Raw genomic sequence first — 25,343 nt, 5'->3', positions numbered from 1 at the left:
CTCACAGACCCAAATCAGAAACGGGACGCTTTAGTTTTAAAACTAGGACAGTTTAACTCCATTTAGTGGTTAATTGATTTGAACCCTCCATTTACAATGTGCTCTTCCCACTGTTAATTCACCCACTGTAATGTATTATTAACTTATTATCCATATTAAGTGGCTATATATATATATATATATATATATATATATATATATATATATGAATGACACTAAAAAGATGACATTGAAATAGTTTGGCTGGTAAAAGCACTGACTGTGCTTGATTAGAAAAATGCGAAGGCCTGTCATTTTTGTAAATTTATTTTTTAATTATTATTAAACATGTCAGTGTTTTCTTTGTATATTTAAGTCATTTGTCACATCTGCTCTGTGCAATTTGTGATTACGAAGCCTATAAAGGCAAATATAAATTGCGACGTTCTAGTGTTCAATGCAAAAAACACAATTTAAATTGTCAATTGCAATTATTTGTGTGACAATTAATAGTCAACATAACTTTGTAATGGTGACAACCCTAGGTACTTACCAGAGGAGTCCAGGACCAGGTTGTTACCATTGTGACCAAACACAGAGTCAAAGTCAACGTTAAGGCCTCTGTTGTTCTGGGTGGTCTGCTGGGGGGTTGGGGAGGCTGTGAACCCTGCTGAGACAGGAGGGAAGAGTTAGCGTTATTTTATACACACAAATGTGATGCGCAATTTCTTTTTAAATAGCCGATCTCGTTTTTTATCTTTTTCAGTTTTTTCTCCCTTAAATAGCTAGATTATTATTCTATAATTTCATTAAATTATTGATTATGTTTTTAATAAGCAAATAAATCGATTCGATTAACTGTCGCTCCATAAGTCCGCGTAACCTTGTCCCCAGCATTATCTCATCTCATGGGAACCAAAGCCTGGAAAAACACTACAGACGAAATATAGGCCGAGACTTCCATTGTATGTACTCGCACCGGAAGCCGTACCTTTTCGACTAATTACTGCACGGTTTTCATGACCGCAGAATGTAAACAGAACGGTACGTCTGCGTATACCCTTTCAGCAGTTGTGGCCCAGCCTAGAGTCCAATATTAAATAACCACCTCTGCAGTGAAAAAACACTGGCTTTGACTTTAATGCAGATATTTAACCACTTGAAACCCACTTAAAAAATGTCGCTCCATGACACTTTGAGCTTGTAGACGTTTTATTTTCATGTAGCCTATCGCCGCATGCTCAAAATAGGGACACCATGTTGGAAGGGGTTAAGCCCAACTGGCTGACACCACCGGTATACATTTCTATCATATTGACCATATTCACACCACAGCCATTTTGCCCGTACAACGTACTCCTCCCCCCACCTCGAGTACCCAAATCAACGATTAGGAGCAACATGGCTGCTGTGTGTATATGGTCAAGCGGTTGTCCCTTGGGCCACTATTCCTCTGCAGCTCGTTACTCTGTCTGGTGATTCCAATTTCGCCATGAAAGTTTAATGCAGCCCGACACCTAATGCATACAGACTTCCTTGCTCCACTTTCACCTTTTTGTGTCTGCTTGTAACATACGTGTAGGGTGACAGCAGATTGCAGCATATATACACAGAATAGCTTTTCTGGTAAAGGTAGATACATCAATCTGTCACAGATAACATTGTGTTATATGTAACGGTCAATACCAGCACATGACATAGCATTTCCTAGTACCCCAGTCCACTTCACAACACATGACATACCATTCCCTAGTCCCCAGTTCACTTCAAAAACCTTGAAACACTGACTGCCATTATCAGGGTAATCATCAGGGTATCAACAAATATCAATCAGGGTATCAGGCAGACCTCCCAACTGGGTCCCTAGCAAAAATCTATGACTAAACACAATCAAAATGTGGTGTCACAATCAACAGTAGGCCCCTAGTGGGCAGGGTACGTACCTCTGAATAGACCAGCTACAGAAGTGGGCTCATTTTGGAAGAGAGGGGTGGTGGCATAAGGGCCTGGCCCACAGAAAGAGTCTGATGCACAGACGGGAAGAACAGGAGGGAGGCAAAGCACCAGAGACAGATAGAGAGAGACAGAAGGGGGGAGTAGAGAAAGGTCAGGAACATATAGTAGATCAACAAGAGGAAAGGCTGGTTAAGATAAAAACACAGGTAGAGACTTGCAGAAGAAAAGGGCCAGGAAGCTGGCATTCATCACCACATCTTCTAACCAAGCACAAGTCAAGCTGCCGACGCCAAACGGCACCTAACGGCCAAAAACCAAACGGGGAAGCAGTTATACACGCACACACGCATATGCTTACAGGCAGGTTTTTTTTAACCACTTAAACCCTCTACAGTATACATTCATGTACTTGACATGAGTTGCTTGCCTCTGTACTTGGTGCACTCTATTTCTTTGCACTCTATTCCAAATATCTTGGCAGAAAAAAGGCGATCAACATGCTCACAACCTGTCACAAAAATGTGATGCGTTATGAGCTTGTACATCTGCTACTGTGTGTGAAACGTCTAGGGTTTGAGTGGTTAATGGTTTATGGTCCAAAATTTGAAATCCGTCCGGACACACCATTCGCATATTCCAACTCATCCACATAACACTTTGCTAATACACATTGATGCAGTCACGCAGCTCAAAAGCCTAGAAAGCATGAACCAGCCACTTTTTACCAATTCCAGTACCTGAAATAGTATCGAGGTCAGATGCCAGGGAAGAGCTTGAATCAAAAAATGGATTGTAATGATCTGGAGAAAAACAAAAACGCTGATAAAAATAAATAAAAGGAACAAGGCCCATGCAACATGTCCATATGTTCATACAACAACGAGCCATGTCAGCCTTTCAAATATAAACAAAGCTAGAATGCCAGTAGAATAGACTCAGTCAAAGAATGCTAAGAGCTATGCAAATAAACAGTGGGAACATAGCCTTATCTTGTAATTAAACAAATATTTGGAATGCGGCAGAATGCCAGAACTTGACTGAATGTGAGAACGGTGACAAGATGCTAACAAGCCCTGAATGTGAGAATGGTGACAAGATGCTAACAAGCCCTGAATGTGAGAACGGTGACAAGATGCTAACAAGCCCTTAATGACAAAGAGGATACAAACCTAAAAAACAATGTACAACTGCAGTCTCCATTACTTCCCCCATTTTACTCAACATTATGTACGTAAAACGAAATAAATCTCCAACCTGGCTGTATCCAATTATTTTAAAGCACTGGTTCCCAAGCACTGGGTCGGGACCCATTTGGGGTCACGGACCAATGTTTATGGGTCACGACTCGAGTAAAAATCCCATTTTCTTTTCCTACATTTAAAACATACATTTCAAAAGATTTTTAGATGTTTAAAAAATGAAAATCTAAGAAATTCCATAAATAAAATAAATAATTAATAAGTAATTCTGAAGTAGTAATTCAAAATAGCCGCTCTACAAGCTCGCTACACGGCGTGAAGCAGTGGGTTGTGTGCTTCTAGATCCGCTATTTTCAAACATCTAATCTCCCTTTTGGGTCTCGACCCGTTTGGGAATCACTGATCTAAAGAGACTTCCTATATTGACCGGGCCAAGCCATATTTCAATACAGATCATTACAGAGTTGAATGAAGCTCAATAAATGATGAATTGTGTCATGCGACTCGTGGCAGAAACGAGGCAGGGGTATAGAACGGTACAAAGCCACAGGCTGAAAAAGAAAACGAGGTCACAATCCCACCGAACGCTTCATGGCTGGGCGTCCTAGAGGATATGCTAAGGGCGTCCGAGGACAGGTGGACAGCGTCAACAACGGGTAGTGTGAGGAAAGGGTTTGAGTTTGGAATGTATTCCTCCATGGCTTCTGCAGCAGAGGTGAAAGGATCTGGGAGGTGTAGAGGAAGACGAGACAGAAAGGTGGAAGATGGAAGACAGGAAGAAGCACAAAGAGATGGCACAGAAAATGGTGAGTAAAAGTTAATTAAAAAAAATGAAAAATAAAAAAGTGCATGCAGAGTTCCACACGAGACCGCATGCAGGGAGAGAAATGAGACTTAGTGGGTTACCATACACGAGACCACATGCAGGCACAGAAATGGGACTGAAAGCCGTGACATTATTGGTGTCGCACACCGAAAACAGCCACTCTAGAAGCTCACACGGCGATGCGCGCTGTGAGCTTGTAGCTCTGCTATTTTCGGCACACAACACAGGCGGGCAACCAAGTATAAATCCGGCTTTAATGGGTTATCGGACGTAAGAGCACATGCAGGGAGCGAAAGGGGGCTTAGTGGGTTATCACACACACACACACACACACACACACACACACACACACACACACACACACACAGTGGGGAGATGAAGAATTTGGGCTGATAATCCCGCTTCCTACAGAGGTCTGCTGTTCTGCTTGCACTGACCCACATTGTGGGAAGAGACAGCCAGCTTTATCACAACCACTAAACTAGTCCAGAGTTTAAAGGTCTTCTCGGTTTTATCAGGACAGTTAAGAAGTTAAAAGTTCATTGACCGCAAACACCCTTCAGCACGTAGCTAGAATGAAAATACATGTAACATGTACCATATCAAATACAATTCAAGTTTAGCTCATCTCCGTGCTTCTAATCCCCCCCCCCCCCCCAAAAAAAAGGTTTAAAAAGGTTATTAACATTTACCAACAACTGTACGCATATAAACTGTATATTATTAAAATTACATCATATGGCAGCCAAGTCTATGGACTTTTAACATTTGTTTACAGCAGTAAAAGTCATATGACGTTGTGCGGGTCAATATACATCTTGCGACTGGTTTTGTTTACACATTAACACACTGCATTCATGTCTCGTAATGTATAAGGTGGCAGTAAATCTGCAATGAATTAAAGTGACCCTGCCATATATGTGGGTCAGGCGCCCCTCACTTCACGCAAGTGTGATTTTTTTATATTCATGGATATGCTAAACAGTTAAAGGATATAATTTGACAGCATTGAACGTGAATGAATTACTTACATTCTTTACCATGTAAAGACAAACGGCAATATTATCTTAGTGTGCAAACCTTATCATTGTGTACACACCTTTGATATGAGAATGAGGTGAAATGCTCACCATTAGCAAGCACTGGAGATAAGTGTTTCAGCTGATAGACGCAAACTGTTTCGGGTGACGCAGCGGTACAGTTCATGCACACCGTTGACTGGGGTTCGATTCCCCCAAGCACCTTGGATAACTCCATGTGAATTGGAGGGGCCATATGGATTATATACAGTGTAGACCAGGGTATCTCAAAGTGGGTGCCGTTACACAAGTCCAGGCAGGGGTGTCAGACGGTTTAATCTGGCGTTAGGAACCCATTGCGACCTCATGCCCTTGCTGATGTCGACCCCGGGCAGGGTTCGAACCCACAACCTTCTGCATGAAAGGCATATGCTCTAAGCACTACAGTACGCAAAGTCTCTTCAACGTGAAGCAAACCCACTGCTCCCTACAGGCGTCTGCCAATCACAGCGAGTTGGAGGAAGGGTTTTGAGGCAGATTGGCTTGGGGACACATGACATGGGGAAATGATCACATTACAGCTGTCAGCACCAGCATACTCCAAACGGAAGTTGAACTGTTTTTCTCCAAGGACAAAACCGTTTTCTACTCACTGCCTCTCTGCTCTAGGTTCGGAACATTAGAGGCGCTCACTATACACACACTACTGGAACAGTGAAGATCTCTGCTGTTTGTTTACATCACCCTCTGACGTGCTTTGACACAGAGATTTCACAGTAACCAACCAAGTGTGCACTCTTTCTATTGATGAATTTCCATCTTCCCTCTCTAAATGCTATATCCCTTAGAGGGTGAGGGGTTATAGAGGTTGGTTGGTACCTCCTAACCTCCTCAGACAACCTTTCTTCCAAACTGTCACGTTTGCCTGCAGATCGCTGAAATAAAACGATATAAAAGCACAAGCGCATTGAGCGTCTTGACCAATCGATGCTACCAGCAGTGCAATTATGATTTTTTTTTTAATACCTCCGCAATATCCACCAGACCAAGGGGAATGCAATGAGGGATCTATTCATAATAATCCAAATGTGAACATGGGACAACAGTGAAAAAGCACCCAGCTTTCAAAATGGCGTTTTGCCATTTTGTTCAAGTCTGAAGGACCTTCTTCAAATAGCAACTGTTGCTGAGGTACAGTACAATTGGACACAGGCAGGATTTGAGGCAGGGTTTGTTAACGTAGTTATTTTTTGACCACTCCGTTATTAAATTATTTTGGGAGCATTAAGACGGGCTGCGGACCTTCTCTCTCTTTAGAAAGGTCATTTAGAATAACAACTAAATTGGGGATGGAAAACATTTTCGAGGTGCAGAGGAAGGACAACCATTCACAGAGTAATACAAAAGAATATGTATTTGTTAACTTCTATACGGTATTTACAAAGGGTGCATACAGATTAAATGAATATTTACGTGTCAGAAATGGACATGATAATTTACAGCCACATTTCAGCAGATTAAGGAATAAAGACTCAAGGTGTACATTTTCTAATCTCAACCATGAATAAGAGTAATGCTAAGAGGGCTATTCTTTACGTCATTGTCTGCTCTTATTCAGATGTAGTGTGTTCATGCATAATACGTGATAATTGATGTTAACCAAACCAATGCTGCCCACACAGACACCAGAGGAAGGAGCATGTTCATGTCTGGACTACTAATGTGAGCTGTAGAGTGTGTGCGTCAATGAGCATGCCCACACAGAGAGAGAGAGTGTGAGTGAGAGAGAGTGTGTGTGTGCTCGTGCGCGTGCTGTCTGGCAGAAACCTTGCATCTCCATATTTCAATTGTTTGTGGTCAGGTGAAACCTGACTAATGAAAGCTCATGAAATGTAAGCGACCTAGTCATCAATGGAGCGCCCTAGTCATCAATGAGATGAGATGACACCATGCCGCCTAAGCCATAGGGCGTCTGACCCCATACTCTGAAACGCTGCCAACCAATCGCGTAGTAGCGACGCAGTCATGATTGGCTGCCTCCTAAGCTATGACACACGCACCACGGAAGGGCTGATTTTACCCAACACCCATACGCACACGAGAGCAGGAAAGATGCACAACGGAGACGGCATTTGTTTCACCTGACAAAAATGACTCATCGTTACTTGGTTTCATAATGAATACATTACTTCGTCAAACTACATAGTCACAAAAAAGTAGCAAAAATAGCCGCTCTACAAAGCGACAAATTGTGAGCTTGTAGATCTGCCATTTGGGGTTTTTTTAAATATTGAACAAAATGAAAAGTTATCAACAAGAGCTTGTGAATAAATAACTCTATTAAATCCATTGAATGCAGGTTCTTCCCCTGAAAGGGCACGGTTTTGGACAATGCATATACATGGTTTCCACCAGACAGCGACAGTGTGCTCGTGCAAGCATGGCGGTGTGGAGTGGTGGTGCCAGCGTGGACTGAGGTGTTAGTGCCAGCGTGGACTGAGGTGTTGGTGCCAGCGTGGACTGAGGTGTTAGTGCAAGCGTGGACTGAGGTGTTAGTGCAAGCGTGGACTGAGGTGTTGGTGCCAGCGTGGTGTGAGGTGGTGCCAACGTGCAGAGCTCTCACCTCCCCAGGAGTTTGCAGCAGGTATGCCAGCAGAGAGGGGCAGTGGCTGCTGGAAGGCTGGCTGCAGGTCCAGCAGGTCGTTGGCAGCCTTGGAAGTGCTGGCAGGGATAAAGAGAAGAAGGGCAATAAGAGGTCATAACGTTAGTATAAAGCTGCCAAGTTTTCACACCCAGCTTCGACATCGCTATTCAGAAAGAATTTAGGATTTGCATTCCTCCCGTACTCGATCTTAATCACTTCGAACCTAGCGTCCTTATTCTGGGCATGTTATAATAGTTGAAAAATTGCAGAGCTACAGTAGAAGCGTGCAAAGCGATGCATTGAGAGATTGTAGATTGGCCATTTTCAGGAAAGATTTGGTGTAGATGTCATTGAAGCATGTACGGTTTAAGTGGAGTCGAGTCGAGACACAAGACAATTCTATTCAGCTCCCGCTTGCTTTTCCAAGACATTAATGACGAGTCGTGGACAGTCTCCTCCAACACCATTTCACAAATACACGCAAAAGGACAACTTGTCACTATGGTGTAAATCAGCCTGAGAAAGACGGGCTTCCATGAGCTCCTAGAAATTACACTCATCAGAGTCCCCTCTTCCCATAGCCAGCAAAAATCGAGGCTAATATTAATATGTTTTATGTTTTTCTTTTTCTTTTTCTTGCTTTTCTTTTGATTTTCTACAGCAGACATGCAGCTGTGAGCTCTGTTGTTTTGTTGGTAGTTCTCCAACGTAAGTACTAATCCATTCCTGGCTGATTGTTTTCATATACAAGTTAAGTCTACTGTACATGGGTTTTGCCGTCACAGTCACTCGTGTAGGTGCGGTGGGCGGCAGTGGCACTGGCAGCATTCAAGACAGATTTTTTTTCTTTGGAAAAAGCATGCCTCATAGGCTCATACGCTCAGTGGGTACAACTACAGTGTGTACATACTTTTACTATTGGTGAGTTTATTACTGTAGTTTGTTCAACAAGTTAGATTGGAGACGTCTCGTCAAGTCGTCCGGTACAGTAAAGTATAGCAGGAGTCCCTCCTCACTCTGACCAATATGATCCAGTTTGACAGTCACACTACAGTAGCTCTTGCCGACACTAGCGTTGACTCCCACTGTAACAATGGAATGTGGAAGTGCTCATTCCATCTCAATGGGATAGTTCCAATGTTTGGAACTAGATCAAAGCGTGTCGCCACTCTCTTACTATTCCACTCGGCCGGTGAATGCCACCGGCTCCGTTTTGCAGTTAATCCTTCACTCGCTGGCCGTTTCAGAACACGGTGTTTTAATGCTCGATTGGATGGAAAAAATATATTTTACCGCCGAATATATATATAATGTATATTGACATTAATTTCAATGATGAGCAACGTTTTGTTCAAAGTATTGCAAGGCAATCCATCACCAGCTGAGTCAATGATTGCGTTTGGTTCTCCACCACGTGGCTCTGCAAGAGGCAACCTGTGAGAGGGTCTGTGACTCTGTGTGCGCGACGCGTGCACGTCCACGACTGATCTCACAAACTGCTGGGCCAATCAGCGCCAAACCTTTGTTTGCATGCTGCCAGTAGGCACTAGGCATGTTTAATTTAACTTACATTTTAGGCAAATGGGGCTCTGATCAGGCTGCAATCTTGCCCAATTTGGAATGAATCACAGACATCACAGGCTGGCCACATTGACATCCACATTAGTCATGCCGTTTCCATAATGCATTTAATAATAATTTAATATAGCTCTATGGTGAGAGTATGAGGAGGCCAATCTATGATTTCAATACTATGACGTCAGGGGGTGCACACGCAGATCCGACACACCAAAGGTCCGAAGCACGGGGACATGCGATGCAATGCGAAAATGCGATGGTCCGACATGCGCTGCTCCCGTGCTTGCGGTTATGGTTAGGTTAGGGATTGAGGTTTCGGATCAAAAGCCTGTACCCGACGTCAGTCAGCTCCATATTTGTGAGAAACACACAGAAATTCCTGGAATGAATGGGACAGACTCCACAACATGCACAGAGATTCCCCGGATACGACTATAAACATAATTTGGAAACTTTTCTACCAAAACATGGGAAGTCTGGAGTGCTCTCTCTCACCTGGTGGTGGAGCTGGGGGTGGAGAAAAGGTCAATGGCTGGAGCAGAGGTGACGGTCCCCCCTAGCGAGGATACAGGCGAGGTGTCCGTGGTGCCAGGGGTTTTCTGGAGCTCCTTGACACGCTGGTCCTAGGGTGGAAGGGGAGACCCGTCGTGGGGAAGGGAGTGAGTTAACCTATGCGACGTGCACGCATGGAAAATATATCCTAAAGCAACGGTTCTCAAACTTCAAGGAGGAGCCCAGAATTACTATGCATTAGGGCCACACAGACAGTAAGTTATCAATCAGCGTAGTATTGCATAAGCATGTAACGATACACTCAACTCACGATACGTATCACGATGAGGTTCACGATACGATCTTTCACAATATTTAACACAAAGTTATTTTCCAGACAAATGACCGAATTTTCTTTTTACGATTTATCTTCCCGCCCGAGCTTTTCACAATTTGTATTTAACTACAAAAGTAGCAAAATTACTTAATTTTAATTAACTGTAAACATGATTTCTTGTTTAGAACCTAGCTTGAGTTAAAATGTAAAAAAGAAAAAGGTTTCTTTGATGGCATCTTAGGATAGATGAAGACCTATTTGACATGATTGCCTTTCTTGATGTATTAATGAGCATCAATTAATGACCAACACCTGGGCACAGTCACAGACACACACAGCTCCCCTCTGCAGGCTTCTACTACTGAAAGTGACTGCATGGAGTCTCTCATTTCTCTCCAAAAGCACTTGAATATGATGGATGATTAAAGCTCACACACACCATAATTCACTAGCCACCCCTCTAATGTGACTAGCGACGGGACCGCGACGGGCTGTCAAAAACATAATCTTTGATTAGAATTGGATGGATTGATTTAGATCAAGAGTTATTCACGTTTTAAGATTTTCGGTCTCATCCACTAAAATGGGGGGGAAACATTTTGGATGACGTCGCAACCGGAAATTATCGAATGTTGCCCAACCGGCGCACCTGTGGAGCGATGCACTCGGTTTTGATATCAATAAAGTTACGTCCTTTTATTAATCTCCGTCCTGAGCGTCGAGCGTTACTATTTGATAGGACGGAGACCTCCGTTTATGCCGCTCAGGGTGTTAACAGTATTACTGCATAACCAGCGTTCCTCGCTATTTAATCCAAACCCGCGTTCCTCGCTATTTAATCCAATGTTCTACGCTGCCGAGATTGTTTTATTACCTTTAGAGCATACGCTGAAGTATTTGCAGCTTTCAACCACAAAAATCCGGCGAAAAATAGTCCGATGGGTTGTTATGATCAGAAGAACCAGCGGCCATGACAATGCGAAACGAAACCACCATGCACAGCATGTTGTAGTCTAAACAAACGGCCTGTTCACATGCATTGGGTTCAATTTCCCAGAAGCCCTAGCTCCCAGAAGGTTTCGTCATCATAACGCAACGGCCTCGTCACCAGGTCCGGGACAAATCCGCTATTTATTTTTAATTATTTTAAAACGGCGAATTAAACGCATTAAACAAATAGCGGGTTTAGCGTATTAAGCGTGGTGGAACCCTGGATTTAAACAATTAGCCGCCGTCAAAGTGTTAATAGTGAACAATAGACAGACAGGAAAGGGGGAGAGAGATGGGGAGTGACACGCGGCAAAGGCAGTCAGGCTCGGGAGTCGAACCCGCGGCACGCCGTCCGGCTGGCTTGGCAGCCGAAGTGTCCAGACTGTTGAGTTAACCGTCTGGGCTATGAAACGGAACGATTAATGTCAAAACCCCCAGCTGTGTTTAACCTTCCATGACATGACAAAATGTAGGTGGCTACTATAGGTTATTACACACCTCTAGAACTATTCAAGAGTACAGACCAACAAAGCCTAAATGACAAAATAACAGGAAACACAAGGGACAGGACTGTGGCCACAACTTCCTCAACAGACTTCAACACCGACTAACCCCCTCCCTCCCACATGCTTCTGCAAACAGCAGCACAAAAATGTCATTCAAGGTAAGTGGTACTACATGTGCTGCTGGACGCAGTCTAGCCAGTCTGAGGTGCACTCAGTCTTAAGGAATTTCCACTGTAAAATCCAGACTTCCCTCAAAGTGAACTTAACACTCCGGATTTTGCAGTGTAGGCAATTGAAGGGAAGACGCACTTTCAGTGATTTTAGGCGAAGCTGCTCCTCATCTAAGGCGGCCTGTTTTTCCCTCTCGTCCACTCTGGTGAAAGATATGCCGGTGTTGGCCAGAGAGGAGACAGCGTTGGAGAGAGTGCTAGCCCTGAATCAACAGACAGGGAAAGCAGAAATAAAACAACAACAAAAAGGGGTCATTCGGGGGTATTGAGAAAACACATTTTATACACCAGCGAGACCAGTAATAGCACAGCAGAGTTATAAAAAAAGTATGCAGTTTACAACTGGACTTTGCTACTATACCCAGTTGAGGCAACTTATGAACCCAACATATTTGCCTTCCTCTGCATGGAGTGGATTTTGATTGATTGATCTATTGGTTGGTTAACAAGTTTGTTAACAGTACAGGTAGTAAAGTCAAAGGTTATGCTAAAAGGATAGCATGTGCAGAACCTGTTTAAAACTAAGTGAGCTTGACCTACAGTAAGCATCTTCTTACATTGCAACACGTTAAATAATAGCACCAGTCAAAATTGACATAAACTGGAAAAAATAAGTTAAGAACACATGGTGAAAGGTTGGAACCTGCAAAGTTTTGAGCATATGTGCAGATTCTTTATAGAAGCATCTTCCCTTCTACAAACTACTAAGGCTCACAGTCAATAGTCATTGTGGTGCCTATGCAAACATGTGCTTCTGTTCCTGGAATTGGGAGACAGGCAGAAGGAATCCTACCTGCTGGCCGCTGTGGAGTCTTTGACTTTCTTTCCCTCTAAAGAGGCCAAGTGTTGCTCCAGGGCATCCAGCAGGCTACTGGGAGCCTAGAGGGACAGTATCGATGCACAATATTGTTAGTTTCAGAGGCAGAGTAAAAACATAGGCTGCAACACCACAGCCCTTTTTGAAACCGCCTCCTCGCCACACACTTGCCCTCGATATGCACAGTCACGCGAGGCTGCGCCATATTAAGTGCCGTCCGAAACCAAGCAGCCTTGAGTGGAAGTGGCTTATAAGGCCCTCAAGAGCGAGTCTGTGCCGATCTAGACTCGATGTACCACCACAAATAATTGATATATAAACTAAACAATCTTCATCTGATGCAGAATAGACAATGCTCCAACTGATGTTCACAAGGGCTCTTTATTTACCCCATCGTGAAAAACTATAAATGAAACCACAAACAAAACACCTTGAACACAATGATTTATAAACACCATGGATGTATATGAAATGTCCTTTTTGACAGTCACGCTGTAATTCCTTTTAAATGTCCATATTAATGAAATCCACATGTCACACAAACATATACACGGTGCAATGCAATATAACTGTACAAACAAAATAACAGGTAACACAATGGTGTGATGGTAACCATGGCAACGAATGGTGTCTGTTTCCTGTTTCTGCACAAGGAGGGCAAGTGCATTTCCAAACTGTTTTTTATACCCAGCACCCTAATCAAGGGAACTTGATTCAGCTGGAGGGGCACTTCCTGACGAGGGAACCTCCCGAGAGCACTTAAAGTCAAGGGACTGGTTTCAAAAAGGGGGCACGACTTCCATGTTAACCACTTAAACCCTATATACACATTACACACACACCTTAAGATGGCCTTACACTAGCACCACACACTACAGGATAATCGGGCCCGATTATTCTATCCGATTATTTTATGCAGCACACACTACACGGTTTTAAAACTCTGGCGCAGCGCACCCCAGGATTCTCGGTCCCAAGGGAGTGGAGAGGAGAGGGGAAGAGGGGAGGGGAGGAGGAGAGGAGAGGGGACGAGGAGAGGGGGGTTGCTGGGGCAGAGCAAATATCAAACATTCTTGATGTTGATCAGACCGATCCCGATCGCGCTGTGAGCGGCCCCGAGCAGATCGGAGGGATTACGATTGGATCTTTTATACACTCACACTAGACGATAATTTATGCCCGAGAATCGCTCCCGATTGAGTCGGGCACCCCCTGAGCGTCAAAAATGCCCGATTATCGGCTAGTGTACGGCCACCTTTAGTCGTACGGCATATTGTGAAAATAGCAGATTGTCGAGTTGCGACACATGAGCTTGTGCTCTGTAATTTACCAAAAATGCATCCATTTTACCTGATGTTAATTTGTTTTGCTGAATTTTTACAACCTTTTTTTGCAACTTTTCAAATTTTACCCAACGTTCATCCATTTGATTGATGATCATTATTTTTTTCTAACTATAACATCCATTTCTCCCAAATTGATCAAATGCATCCATTTTTGACTAATAGTCGCCACTATTATGACATACCTAGAATATGGATGCTAGGTTTCATGTGGTTAATAAACAACACCACACACGGCAAGCATGCCAAGTTTACTTTTCAAAAAGTCCACAAACGACAAAGAGACAAGCACCTTTTAAGAACAGAGAGATAAAAGGTTCAGATACTTACACAAACCGTGAACTGAGAACGGAGAGATACAGGAAGCGAAGAAATACAGAAAATAAAGGTGGTAACTGTCAAGGTGACGTTAGGAAACATTATGGGAGAAGACTAGCTGATGCTGTTGTGACCGTAGTTGGCAGCTAAAGATTCTAGTTAAAGCTTTGAAAGCACGAGCAACCCAGCGTCTAAAGAAAACAGATTTTTACATTGTAATAAGCGCTTTTACCAGAAATAGTACGGTCTTATAGGGAGCATTATTGCGATATTGCGTATGGAGATGGTAGAAAAACGGTGTTTCTTTACATCTTAACATATCCGATTATTATTACTACCAAGATTAGACAAGGGCACCTCACCCACTGTGGCCGACGTGAACCTACCATTAACCCTTAGAAGATGAAAGACGCCAATTGGCGTCTTCATCAGAATTCCGTAAATGATCAATGACGCCAATTGGCGTCTTCACAGTTTTTGATGAATCTAAACATATTAATATGCTCCGAAGCGCTGTTTAAATTCCTGAGCTTATATTCCAACTACATTACCCAGAAAACCCGTGTCACGTGACACACGTGTACGTGTTGCCATTGGAAGCTGGTCCCACCCCCTGTAAACAGTGGGGGCAGAGGGAGTCTTCATAGTTTTCATTGCTTTGCCTGTTTTGCCGTCTCGCCCGAGCGATTTTCTAGCAGAAAAAGTTTAAAGCAGTACTATTTATTTGAGCGAGTTTTGTGGTAGTAGTATTGATCCATACGCGTCCCAGTCGCCTTCTCCAGGCGGAGTAGCCCTGGTCCAGTGCTTACAGCGAGACTCGCTGCTCCCTCCCTCCTTTTTTCATTGTCTCCCCATCGTCGTCCGATGAGCTATACCGGGAAACCATTGAAGAAGACGATCAACCCGGAATGTTTTGAGGTAATCTTATTGTAGAAAATGCCCTTCTATAGTGATCAGAAATCATAAGATGATCGCTACAAATAGATGCTTGGATAATTACTACTACTAGTCAGATCATGACGCCAGAATGACTCACCACGATGGCCCCCAGCCATTAGCCAGCACCAAAGGTGCTGGCTAATGGTGTTGGTCGGTGCATTGGTGCTGGCTAATGGTTGGAGGGGGGGTTGGTGTCGATCGGTTGGTGCAGTACAAATGTATCGTAGCAGGCATGCACGCATGGCAGTACAAGTATTTTATACTGTAGCGTGCCTTATAGGCGATCTGATCTTTAGAGTAATGTTCGCTCCTTTTTATTTACTGTCTACAAAGACGGAGAACAAACATGCATCGTTTACTGAAGCAACGCGTGGTTGGTTATGATGACCTTGCTACAAGGATCGGAGGGGGGACGGGGAGTGAAGCTAACAGTAGCGTATTATATAAGATCTGTATGACGTTTCATTGACGTCTGAGCTTGCATGATAATTGCATTCATTGTATATTGTACACAATCATGATTGTACATTGTACACAATCATGATTGTACATTGTTTAGTGTGTCTCCGTGTGATGATGATGATGACGATGATGTCAGATAGCCTACGTCCCCCCCCCCCCAACTGGCTATTGGCCGGGCTGACTACAGCTAAATGTTTATTTTTATATATTTAGAACTGGCATCAGATGAGGAGGAGGAGGAGGATGATGATGATGATGATGATGAAGACGAAGAGTCAAGACTACGATGGAGTTCTCCGACACTGAACCGGATGCATTCATTCATTTCAGTTGTTTTTTTTAAATTTAGCCTACACACACACACACACCGTCAAGAACAACTGGAATGCAGTGGTTTGGGGACACTGGGGAGTTTGGGGACAACTGTTTTGTATGTAGGCCTATTTATTTTCTGTAATATTTATTATAATTGTATTATGTTAGTCATAAAAAATAAAAGACAAGCTTTTACAATGAGTTAGACCTGTCATGGCTATTTTGTTCACTATTCTGAGGTTTATGGTTTGACTAAGCGAGTTTCAACTGTGATTTACTCTGTAACGGTAGATGGTAAGAACCCAATTTTTTTGTTATAATACAGTATACATTCAAGTCTATATTTTGATACATATCATGGGCACAAAGTCATATCAAAAACAATGTCCTTGGATGTGTTTATCAAAACTGTTTCTTCACAACAGGTTTTTGAGATACATGCATGAATAGACAAGGTACTGGTAAGACTATGTAAACATGGTATATATCAAAATGTGCGTTAGAATGTCTAATTTTACCCCAAAAAAGAATTGAGTTTATATGATGTTCCATTTCAGAGCTAGGGGGACTTTTAGCTGGATAGGTCAGATTGATCATGACTGACCATGCTATTTATAGATGGCAAAATATCTACAGTGGTACATGTGAGAAACTTTTTATTTTATTTTAATTGAACTAGACAACTCACCCTTTAAAATGAGATATTGCATGGCTATGTACGCCCAGCAGAAAAAAAGTTATTTAGAAAATAAAACTTCAACCGGGCATAACTTTTTTTGTTGTCCTAGAAACACTACCCAGTGTAAATGCAGGCTCTTTTAAATGGCTTCCAACACACAAACTAAACATTTTATCAACTCAGTTCATTTTTTTCCTGGAAGCAGACAAGCCAAGCTTTCTCTGAAGGTCTTTCGTTGTCACACATTCACAGCAGAGAATTTTCAATAAATCATTCAAAAACGCCATTTTTCCATAGAGAAGTCTACAAACTGTATAGAAATCCTTGAAACTCTCAAAGAGTTAAGGACTATATACAAAGTTCAGATTTTCAATATACAATCTGTGCGCAGTAATTCTAAAGTTTGTTATCCACTTAAGTAGTAGGCATGGTACTTATTATGTCCCACATTAAAGCCCTTAATTCACACCTTTATTTGCTGTATGACGTGCAAGGTCAGGGGTGAGTACAAGTGTGAAGCTCTTCGTAGGCAACATTGGTGGGCACGTGCAAAGCTTTAGAGCTGGGCAGAAAGCTTGCTGTTGCAACTAGTCAGGTCTCAGGGGTACAGACCTCTTTCATTTGTTTCATTATGGAAGCATAATAGGAGCACAAGATAAAAACATGGTGTAACCCACAACATTCATCAAAAGCTCACAATTATGGTCTCTAGGTGCTTGCATTATCGCATCACAACACACAGAAATTTACCTGGAAGGAAAAATTGTGTTCAGAGACAATGTCTTATCACTTGCTTAAAAATTGCTCAAATTACTGTACATGTACAATATGCAAACAATATTTTCCCTTCCCGTAATGCCAGGGCGAGGTAAGGCATTTGCATTTACATTACAGAAATTAATAGCAAAATCTGTGTGATACTGCCCAGAATATTTTGTTGTCGTTTCAGCTTGGTTGATACATTTCAACATTTGAATGTCTGCTTGTACAGCACAAGATCAACTGTGATGATGTGTACTGATGCTGATAATTTACATTTATACTTCTATTATCCAATAAAAGATGCTGACACTGGAGCCATATTTGTGAGCTCTAAAATATGCGAGTCTACTCTGTATGGGTTATATTGTGCTTTCCAATGTTGTTAAGCCCTCTAAAATTTGTTGTACGATGAATAGTGAAAATAGCTGATCTACAAATTCACAATGCGTTGCACCACTACACGTTGTGAGCTTGTAAATCTGCTAGTTTGAAGTGTCTTGAATTGTTCTGAAGTATTTTGAAATGTATTGCTTAAACAGTGTTGACAGCGTTAATGTTGTTAAAAGGGAAGCAAGCCAGCAAATAGTGAGGGGGCACAAAGATATGGTCACACGTGAGAGGCACTGCATGACTGCCATTGAACGAACCTGCTGCACTTGTAAAGTAAAGAAGCATTCTCTTACCTGAGAAAGATCCGGGATGTCTCCTCGATCAATTCCAACTTGCTGCACAAAGAAAGCAAGAAGCATCCAAGATAAAGAAAACAAAGTAAATATCGCAAGAGGGTTCATTTGTAACTCAGGTACAAGCTGTGAAATGTTAGTGTGGCATGTTCTACAGGACTGTGCTAACAGCTGCAATACATTCTACAGAAGATAATCACAGAGCCAATACTGCATTGTAATGAAATATAAACAAGAATTTTTAAATCAAAGATTAAAATAAAAGGTTAAAAAGTACAGACAGGACACACATGCTAACCTGTAAAACCTTAGCAGCAATGGGGGAAGTGCAAAAGAAACAAAGGAAAAAAAAGGGGGGGGTAATTTAGTATCGATTTGTAGAATTTATATACATCTACTGTATGTACATCAGTACACTTATTTGTAGAATGTAAGTATATAAGTACACTTATTTATAGAAAGCGTACATCTATACTCAAGTATGCTTTTCTCTGAACATTAGTGTAACATTGCCTTTTACATTTCTCCAAAAGGTATACTTTACTTGCCTCTGCAACTTTGAGGAACTCCGAGATTCTTGTCATCCTTGTGAGAAATTTCTTGTAGATGTCGAGGCCTTCCTTGCACTGGACTTTTTTCATGTCAAAGTACTTTTCTGTTGCATCAGAGAACGCAGAGGTACAGTCACTACAGTGAGCACGAGACAACTAACCAAACTGTTAACTGTGTAACTGTTTCACATGGATGAAGCAGTGGTTCTCAAAGTGGGGCCCAAGGACCCCCATGGGTCGTTGGGAGGGTCCAGGGGGGACACAAATCTTCTCTTACGGCCAGGTGTCTAGAAAAGGTTTGAGAACCACTGCTCTCAAGGACAAGTTGCACTTGTATTGTCTACGACTGCAACCATCGATCAATTTTTTAAGCAATTGTTCAATTCATTACCATTTCGGTTAATTCAATATTTGAGAAGCATGTTTTCTTTTGAATAATTGCTATTGGGTAATGCCATGGTGTAAACTGGTTAAATTAAGAATATTATGACCACTGGATTTCTTCAAAATACTCACCAATACAAAATGACACATACAAAGCTATATGAACAAGAGAAACTTGGCCCCTGTGGACAGTGTGGTCTCTCTTACCAAGAAGGTTGATAATTCCTTCGTTGTAGGCTGCAAAAAGTCGGATGGCATCTTTAAACAGAAGCATGAAGGCCGCATTGATCACACCATTTGTCAGTTCATTAGCATTGACCTACAGAGAACATAGACAGGGTTAGAGTTCCATTTTGAGTAATGCTAAAAGGAAGACATTATTTTATTGTGCTTTCTTCAAAGAGGCTCAAGACTTACATCATCGCTGTATTTACTACTTTTGTGCGATGAAGTAGGGCATTATGAAAATATATACAAATATGGAGAATTGGAGATATGAGGTTTCTGCCTCGCCTCACAGCAAAGATATAGATTATAGATATAGATATACTAGGCATGTAACGATATATCGTATATCGATATATATCGATATTATATCCCAACGATATGTATCGATTTATTAAAAAATATCGATTTTCCCCCCAAAAAATCATATTCCATCATATTCACGTGCTTTTGGAGAGACAGACTCCATGCAGTCACTTTCAGTATAAGGCCTGCAGAGGGGAGCTGTATGTGTCTGTGACACAGGTGATGTCGTTATTGATGCTCATTAATACATCAAGGAAGGCAATTATGTTTCTGCACTGTCAAATAGGTCTACATCTATCCTAAGATGCCATCAAAGAAAAGAAGAAATGTTAACTCGAGCTAGGTTTAAACATGAAAGCATGTTTACAGTTGTTGCACAGAAATTAAGTAATTTTGAATGAAAAGTAATGCTACTTTGGAATGTAGTTAAATACAAATTGTGAAAAAAGCTTGGGAAGATCCAACACCCACACACCCACACACACACACACACACACACACACACACACACACACACACACACACACACACACACTTTAATCACCAAAGTATGGGGAAGAGTATGAATAAGAGTACTGATAAATATCAGAGAACTCGTGAACTCACATTGAAGTCAAGTAGCACGTCCATCTGATTCTGAATGATGGGAATGGTCTTGAGGAGTTTCTCTGTGTTCATGGTTCTCATTACTCCATCAGACCTGTGGAAAGACAGACAGAAATCGTCACATCCTTCATAGTCAGGTGCTTGGTTTTCAACTACTTGAACCCTAGCGGCATCCCTATTCTGGGCCTGTCACGATACATGCGAACATTCAGCAAAAATAGCAGATCTACAAGCTCACATTGCATCACAACGTAACACAGCTTGTAGATTAGCTATTTCTGGTGAAGTAATTTGGTGAGGAAATTTGGTGGCCAAGGATAGATCCCAGAGGTACTCCAGTCAAAGTTAAGTGGTTAAAACCAGGTTTTACCTGTTTTCAAAGATACAGAATGGAAAGTAAGTTTTAAATAAAAAATTACAAAAATAAATAAAAAGCTTTTAACACAATCGGTGCCGGGATTCCTTCAAAATAGGAGCTCTGGGGTGCCGGAAAGACATGGTTGCTTTTACTCTGAAACCGATGAACCGGAAAGAATCCGCTAAAAAAAGTTTGCTTTACATTGCTAGCTTACATTGCTATCGTTTTAATTTATACGATATATGATCCAAAAAGCGTTCATATTTTGCGGGAGAGACGGATGAGGAGCAGAAAGGAAGCGCTAGTATATCGATCAGTTCAAAACAACGGAGAGCGCCCTGGATTAGGAGAGACAAGGCATTCTTTCTGCCGCGCTAACAGCTAAATCAACGGTAAGCTAACATGAGCCCAGAGCGTAGCATACGGTAGCCGAAAGGCGTACTGACAAATAAAAAAATAAAAATCAGAATATTCCTCTCTCGCCCGGTATCATTGAGGATGCGCTAGGACGTGTACACACGTCAGATGTACCCCTCGGTTCGATTCCCTATGACGTTTCCACACGTCCTACGGACGGAATGCGTTTAGAATATGACCTTGGTAAATGGGCTACCATTTCTGGGATTAGAAAATAGCCTAAATGCCATGGCTATTAGGCAACAGTCCTACAGCAACAATTATAATAAAATGTTTGTCCCCTCACCCTCTTTTTACTTTAGTGAAGTCAAAGGCAACCTGTCTATAAGACACAGCTTTTTCATTTAGGTAGCGGCTATACCTCCTGATGAACGTCGACATGTCATAGCCTAGATCAGAGAGAGAGGAGAAGCAAAATGTGTTTTAAAAGTCACCACACGGCACAAATTGGCTGCAGAGAAGAGCAGACGAAAAGCTAACCATCTACCTTGGAGGCCACTTTTGTCCAAAAAGTTGCTGAGGTTGAATAGTGTGTTCCTTGACGCCAGATACTGTATGAATCTCTGCAAGACAGTGTGTGAAACAAAGACACAGATACAAGACACGTGACAATGAAAACTGTCTTCATTCAATAATGAATTTGGCAAGCAAAGTCCTTGATCAACTAATGGTGCAAAAAGAAGCATGTAAGCAGTATAGCGTTCAGTATTAAATGTGCTACAGTGGTTTTTAGATTATGCCAATTTAAATATACTGTATCACTTCTGTCGGGTGGAATCCTCACCCCAATGTCCAAAATCATTACTTTTCAGGATTTCAATTCTAAAGTAGCAGATCTACAAGCTCCTTTTGTGTGACACGGGTGCAGTACTTAGTTTAGACAGTTGGTTTAGACTAGTCATTGGTTAGATCAGTCATTAGTCCTACAACTACAACCTATCTCAAACCCTCACCTGCCACGGGACAGCACACCTAAACCTAACTTTTTTTTTTTTTACCCACATAAAAACCCCAGGAAAGTGTTTGTCTCCCAAACATTAAAATAAGATCTGGTTGCAAAAGGGGTGAAGTGGCCCTTTAACCCATGTCTAACCAATGACTAGTCTAAACTAAGTATGCACCCCGTGTGACACTGTAGTATGATATGATGTAGTATGATAATATGATACAAAAAGTTATAATATGGAGATGAGGTTTCTGCCCGACAGCAACGATATACAGCATCTGCCAAACATCCAGTGTGCTCAAATGGTAGCACGCAGCAAGGTCCACTAATGCATCAGCTGCTCGTGTACTCCTTTAATGTGTGACTTTTAAGAATGGTGACGTCCTTACTTCATTGCCGTAGACCATTAGGTGGTGTGTGGCGGTTAGCGATTTGAAGACCACCACCCAGCTGGTGTTGGCTGTCCTCTCAAACACTGTGTCGGCCAGCTGAGGAATGTTCACATTCATCTCATTGGTGCACTGAATCAGGTCTGGAGAAGAGCGAGAGGTAGAGTGAGAGAGGTAGAGGTAGAGGTAGAGCGAGAGAGGTAGAGCGAGAGAGAGGGAGAGAGAGAATCATTGATTTTATTTGGGGACATCACGTAAATAGAGCACAACAGCACTTTCCCGACATACAGTCACAGCATCACCGAGGATGACAACACAATAAGGCCAGAGAGCTTGTTTCCATTGTGGTTAGGCCTGTCACGATTATGAAATTTAACTCAAATGGCTGTGATGAATGATTTAATTGTGTTTGTCGTTGGAACATTGCAAATTTTGTTTAGGAAAGCCAAAAAGAAATGTAATTTTGATTCACACAGGGCAGATATGACAAACACATTTAATTACTTTATAATTCAAAATAAACATTGTCGAAATAGCCAATCTACAAGCTCAACCTGACGCATTGCAACACATTTTGAGCTTGCAGATCAGCCATTTCCACTATTTTTTAAAATATATCTATTTTTAACATGAAAATGATTGACGATAATTAATTACAATTAGGCGATAATTGTGGTCCTCTTCACAAAAAAAACATTAACCAACATAAACGAAAACAATACAATACAGACAGATATAAATAAAAACTAGTCTAACAAATGTGCAGTCAATTAATTTAATACATTCGTTTAACCTACAAATGTAGGTTAATCCTATTTATCCTTTATCCTTTATCCTATTTTACATAAAGTACTGTACCTACACTACATAGTCTATTAAAGTGCATATTTTAGCATTTAGTAACCATTTGGGTAACTAGCAGCAGCAGGGCAAAGGGTTTGAGAGAGGACTCAGAGAAGGGAGTTAACCAAGATAATTCTGCTTCACGTGCACAGCAGTTCACATCAATTAATTACTTGTTACTTGCGTAAGCAGAGCACGCAAGTACTGCGATCGGCTGGGTATGTCGGTGTTGTCCACCGGCCAATAAGGGACCACCATTCTTGATGACGTAACTAAGGTACGTTTGGTGATCGGCTGGGTATGTATGTATGCATGTCGGGGTAAGAATGGTGGTCCCTTATTGGCTGTTGATGGTGACGTAACTAAGGTACGTTTCAAGGTTGGTATAAGGTCAATAACGGGTCTAAAGGATTTAGAACAGCAGTTGTAATAGACTTAGTTAGTAGCAGTACTTGCACGCTCTGCTTGCGCACAAGTAGGCCATGTAGGGCCAGCAAGGCGCAAGTTGGCACCTCGAGAGAGAGAGAGAGAGTGCATTTCTAGTTTGGTTTAGATTCAAATGTGGAAACCTCCAACTCTTATCTGCTCCTTTATTGCAGCATGTAAAAAACAGAGACTGCCTGCACAGTGCTCACAGTCACACAGATCAATAAAATGATGCAGGAGGACATATTAATGCTGGCGAGGCAGAGCTCATGTGAACAGAGGCTATACTGTGCACAGTTCCTGAAAGCCGAGATGCGGTAAGGGATGATGAGCAAAGCCCTGGTAGGTCTGGGCAATCAACAGAAAATGAGCTAAACCCATATTTAGAACCAATGACCAACTTAGTCTTGCTTGTGTAGGTTTTATCAAAGCGACATACATCTTTAAAGATGTGCCGTGATTTTTTTCATATACATGTGTATACATTGCACATAAGTACTGTCACCTCATAAACACATGAAAAACTGAAGAAAAAAAAAAGAAAATCATGGCACTCCATCTTTATAAAATATTTGTAATCATTGACTAAATCGATTAGTCCGATTAACCACTTAAGCCATGAATTTACTTTGTTGTACAATGTGACACCCAGCTCTAGCTCTACCTCCTGGAATTAGAGGCTCTCTTCTCGCCTTTAGGTCTGATTTGGAGCCAGCCAACAATGGTACAGCATATAACATTTTGAACTAGGACCAATGCAATGCCAAAAGATTATATAAACGGCATTGCCTTTCCTTGCAGTAACAACATTACTTTATTCGAACAATTTATTTTCCTGAAATAATCAGCAATAACCGTATTTTGAATAACTTTTCCTTACATGTACTACAATGCTTTTCACAGTAGTGAGTGAGCAAATCAAATGTCTGTTAGTTTTAGTGCAATTTGAGATGCACAATGCACCTACTCCACATCTCCACCGCCCTTCAGATGGCCATTGAGAGCCGTTTTGGAGGGAGAATCCCAACGCTGCTGCAGTAACTGACACAGGGCAGCCTCCCCACCTTCGCTCAGTCCGTAATATATACACACGTTTATTAAATGTGTCAATTAGTAACAGCCTGAATGTCCGGGGAAAAAAATCATTTTCTGAGCTATTTTGTTATGCTATAAGTCAACTGACGGCCAACTGGATCCCTGGCACAGACGTAGGCAGGCAAGCATGTGTGCCTCTGTCTGGGTTATTGACTGTGGATGTGGTCTTCTGGCCATGGCAGTGATGGCACTGTGCCACTGCCATCTGGCCTGCAGTGAATCTGCGCACGCCCTGTGGTCTTTCCCCTAATCAGAGCCATGAGACTGACCTACTGACGGGCCCAGCACATCTCATCAAGCCATGCATACATCCTCACATACGGACCCCTTTCCCTGTACTGAGCAGTGAAATCCTCTGTCTCATTTATCTGTCAAAGTGTAAAAAAAAATCACCATGGGCCATTTTATTTAAACAACACAGGATTTGACTGCACATGTGCCCTTTCTAAATAGCACACTGTTGCAAATCTTAAGCCCTGGCCTAGGCTATAATGCTTTGTTTGTCGTTCAGCGAATAGCTAAAAACCTTGTCTTTAATGACATGCACAAAATAGGGCTGGTGTCCCAGCTTGAAAGTGATTAACAGTTTGTGATGTTTTCAAACACTGGCACAGAATTCCCATTGGGAATGTTCCTCAAAACAAAAAATACCAGATTATTTATCTTTAATTAGGTACTCAACAATTCAGATTTAGAGCCAAATAAGTTTTCTGCCCTCTTCCA

The 25,343-nt window shown here is 41.9% G+C and overlaps 1 protein-coding gene across 18 annotated transcripts in view; it reads right to left on the bottom strand.

Annotated features, from left to right (window-relative positions):
• picalma (phosphatidylinositol binding clathrin assembly protein a) overlaps positions 1-25,343 on the bottom strand; it is a 55,917-nt gene that overhangs the window by 12,910 nt on the left and 17,664 nt on the right. For 3 of the 18 annotated variants that reach the window (XM_079508545.1, XM_079508556.1, XM_079508558.1), the window contains exons 3-18: positions 22,257-22,399; positions 21,409-21,484; positions 21,208-21,310; positions 20,147-20,240; positions 19,683-19,748; positions 19,217-19,328; positions 18,619-18,729; positions 18,075-18,112; positions 12,550-12,635; positions 11,836-11,959; positions 9,697-9,824; positions 7,603-7,700; positions 3,716-3,859; positions 2,673-2,735; positions 1,923-2,003; positions 533-649 (exon numbers count right to left, since the gene is read on the bottom strand). In XM_079508545.1, coding sequence (XP_079364671.1) covers positions 533-649; positions 1,923-2,003; positions 2,673-2,735; positions 3,716-3,859; positions 7,603-7,700; positions 9,697-9,824; positions 11,836-11,959; positions 12,550-12,635; positions 18,075-18,112; positions 18,619-18,729; positions 19,217-19,328; positions 19,683-19,748; positions 20,147-20,240; positions 21,208-21,310; positions 21,409-21,484; positions 22,257-22,399 — 1,584 coding nt within the window. The remainder of the gene's footprint in view (positions 1-532; positions 650-1,922; positions 2,004-2,672; positions 2,736-3,715; positions 3,860-7,602; positions 7,701-9,696; positions 9,825-11,835; positions 11,960-12,549; positions 12,636-18,074; positions 18,113-18,618; positions 18,730-19,216; positions 19,329-19,682; positions 19,749-20,146; positions 20,241-21,207; positions 21,311-21,408; positions 21,485-22,256; positions 22,400-25,343) is intronic. The other 15 variants (XM_079508555.1, XM_079508557.1, XM_079508559.1 and 12 more) reach the window with 8 other exon arrangements.

This window comes from Electrona antarctica (genome assembly GCF_951216825.1).
Source record: "Electrona antarctica genome assembly, chromosome: 8".
In the NCBI taxonomy this organism is placed as follows: domain Eukaryota; kingdom Metazoa; phylum Chordata; class Actinopteri; order Myctophiformes; family Myctophidae; genus Electrona; species Electrona antarctica.
This window is presented reverse-complemented; position numbering and strand designations above follow the sequence as displayed.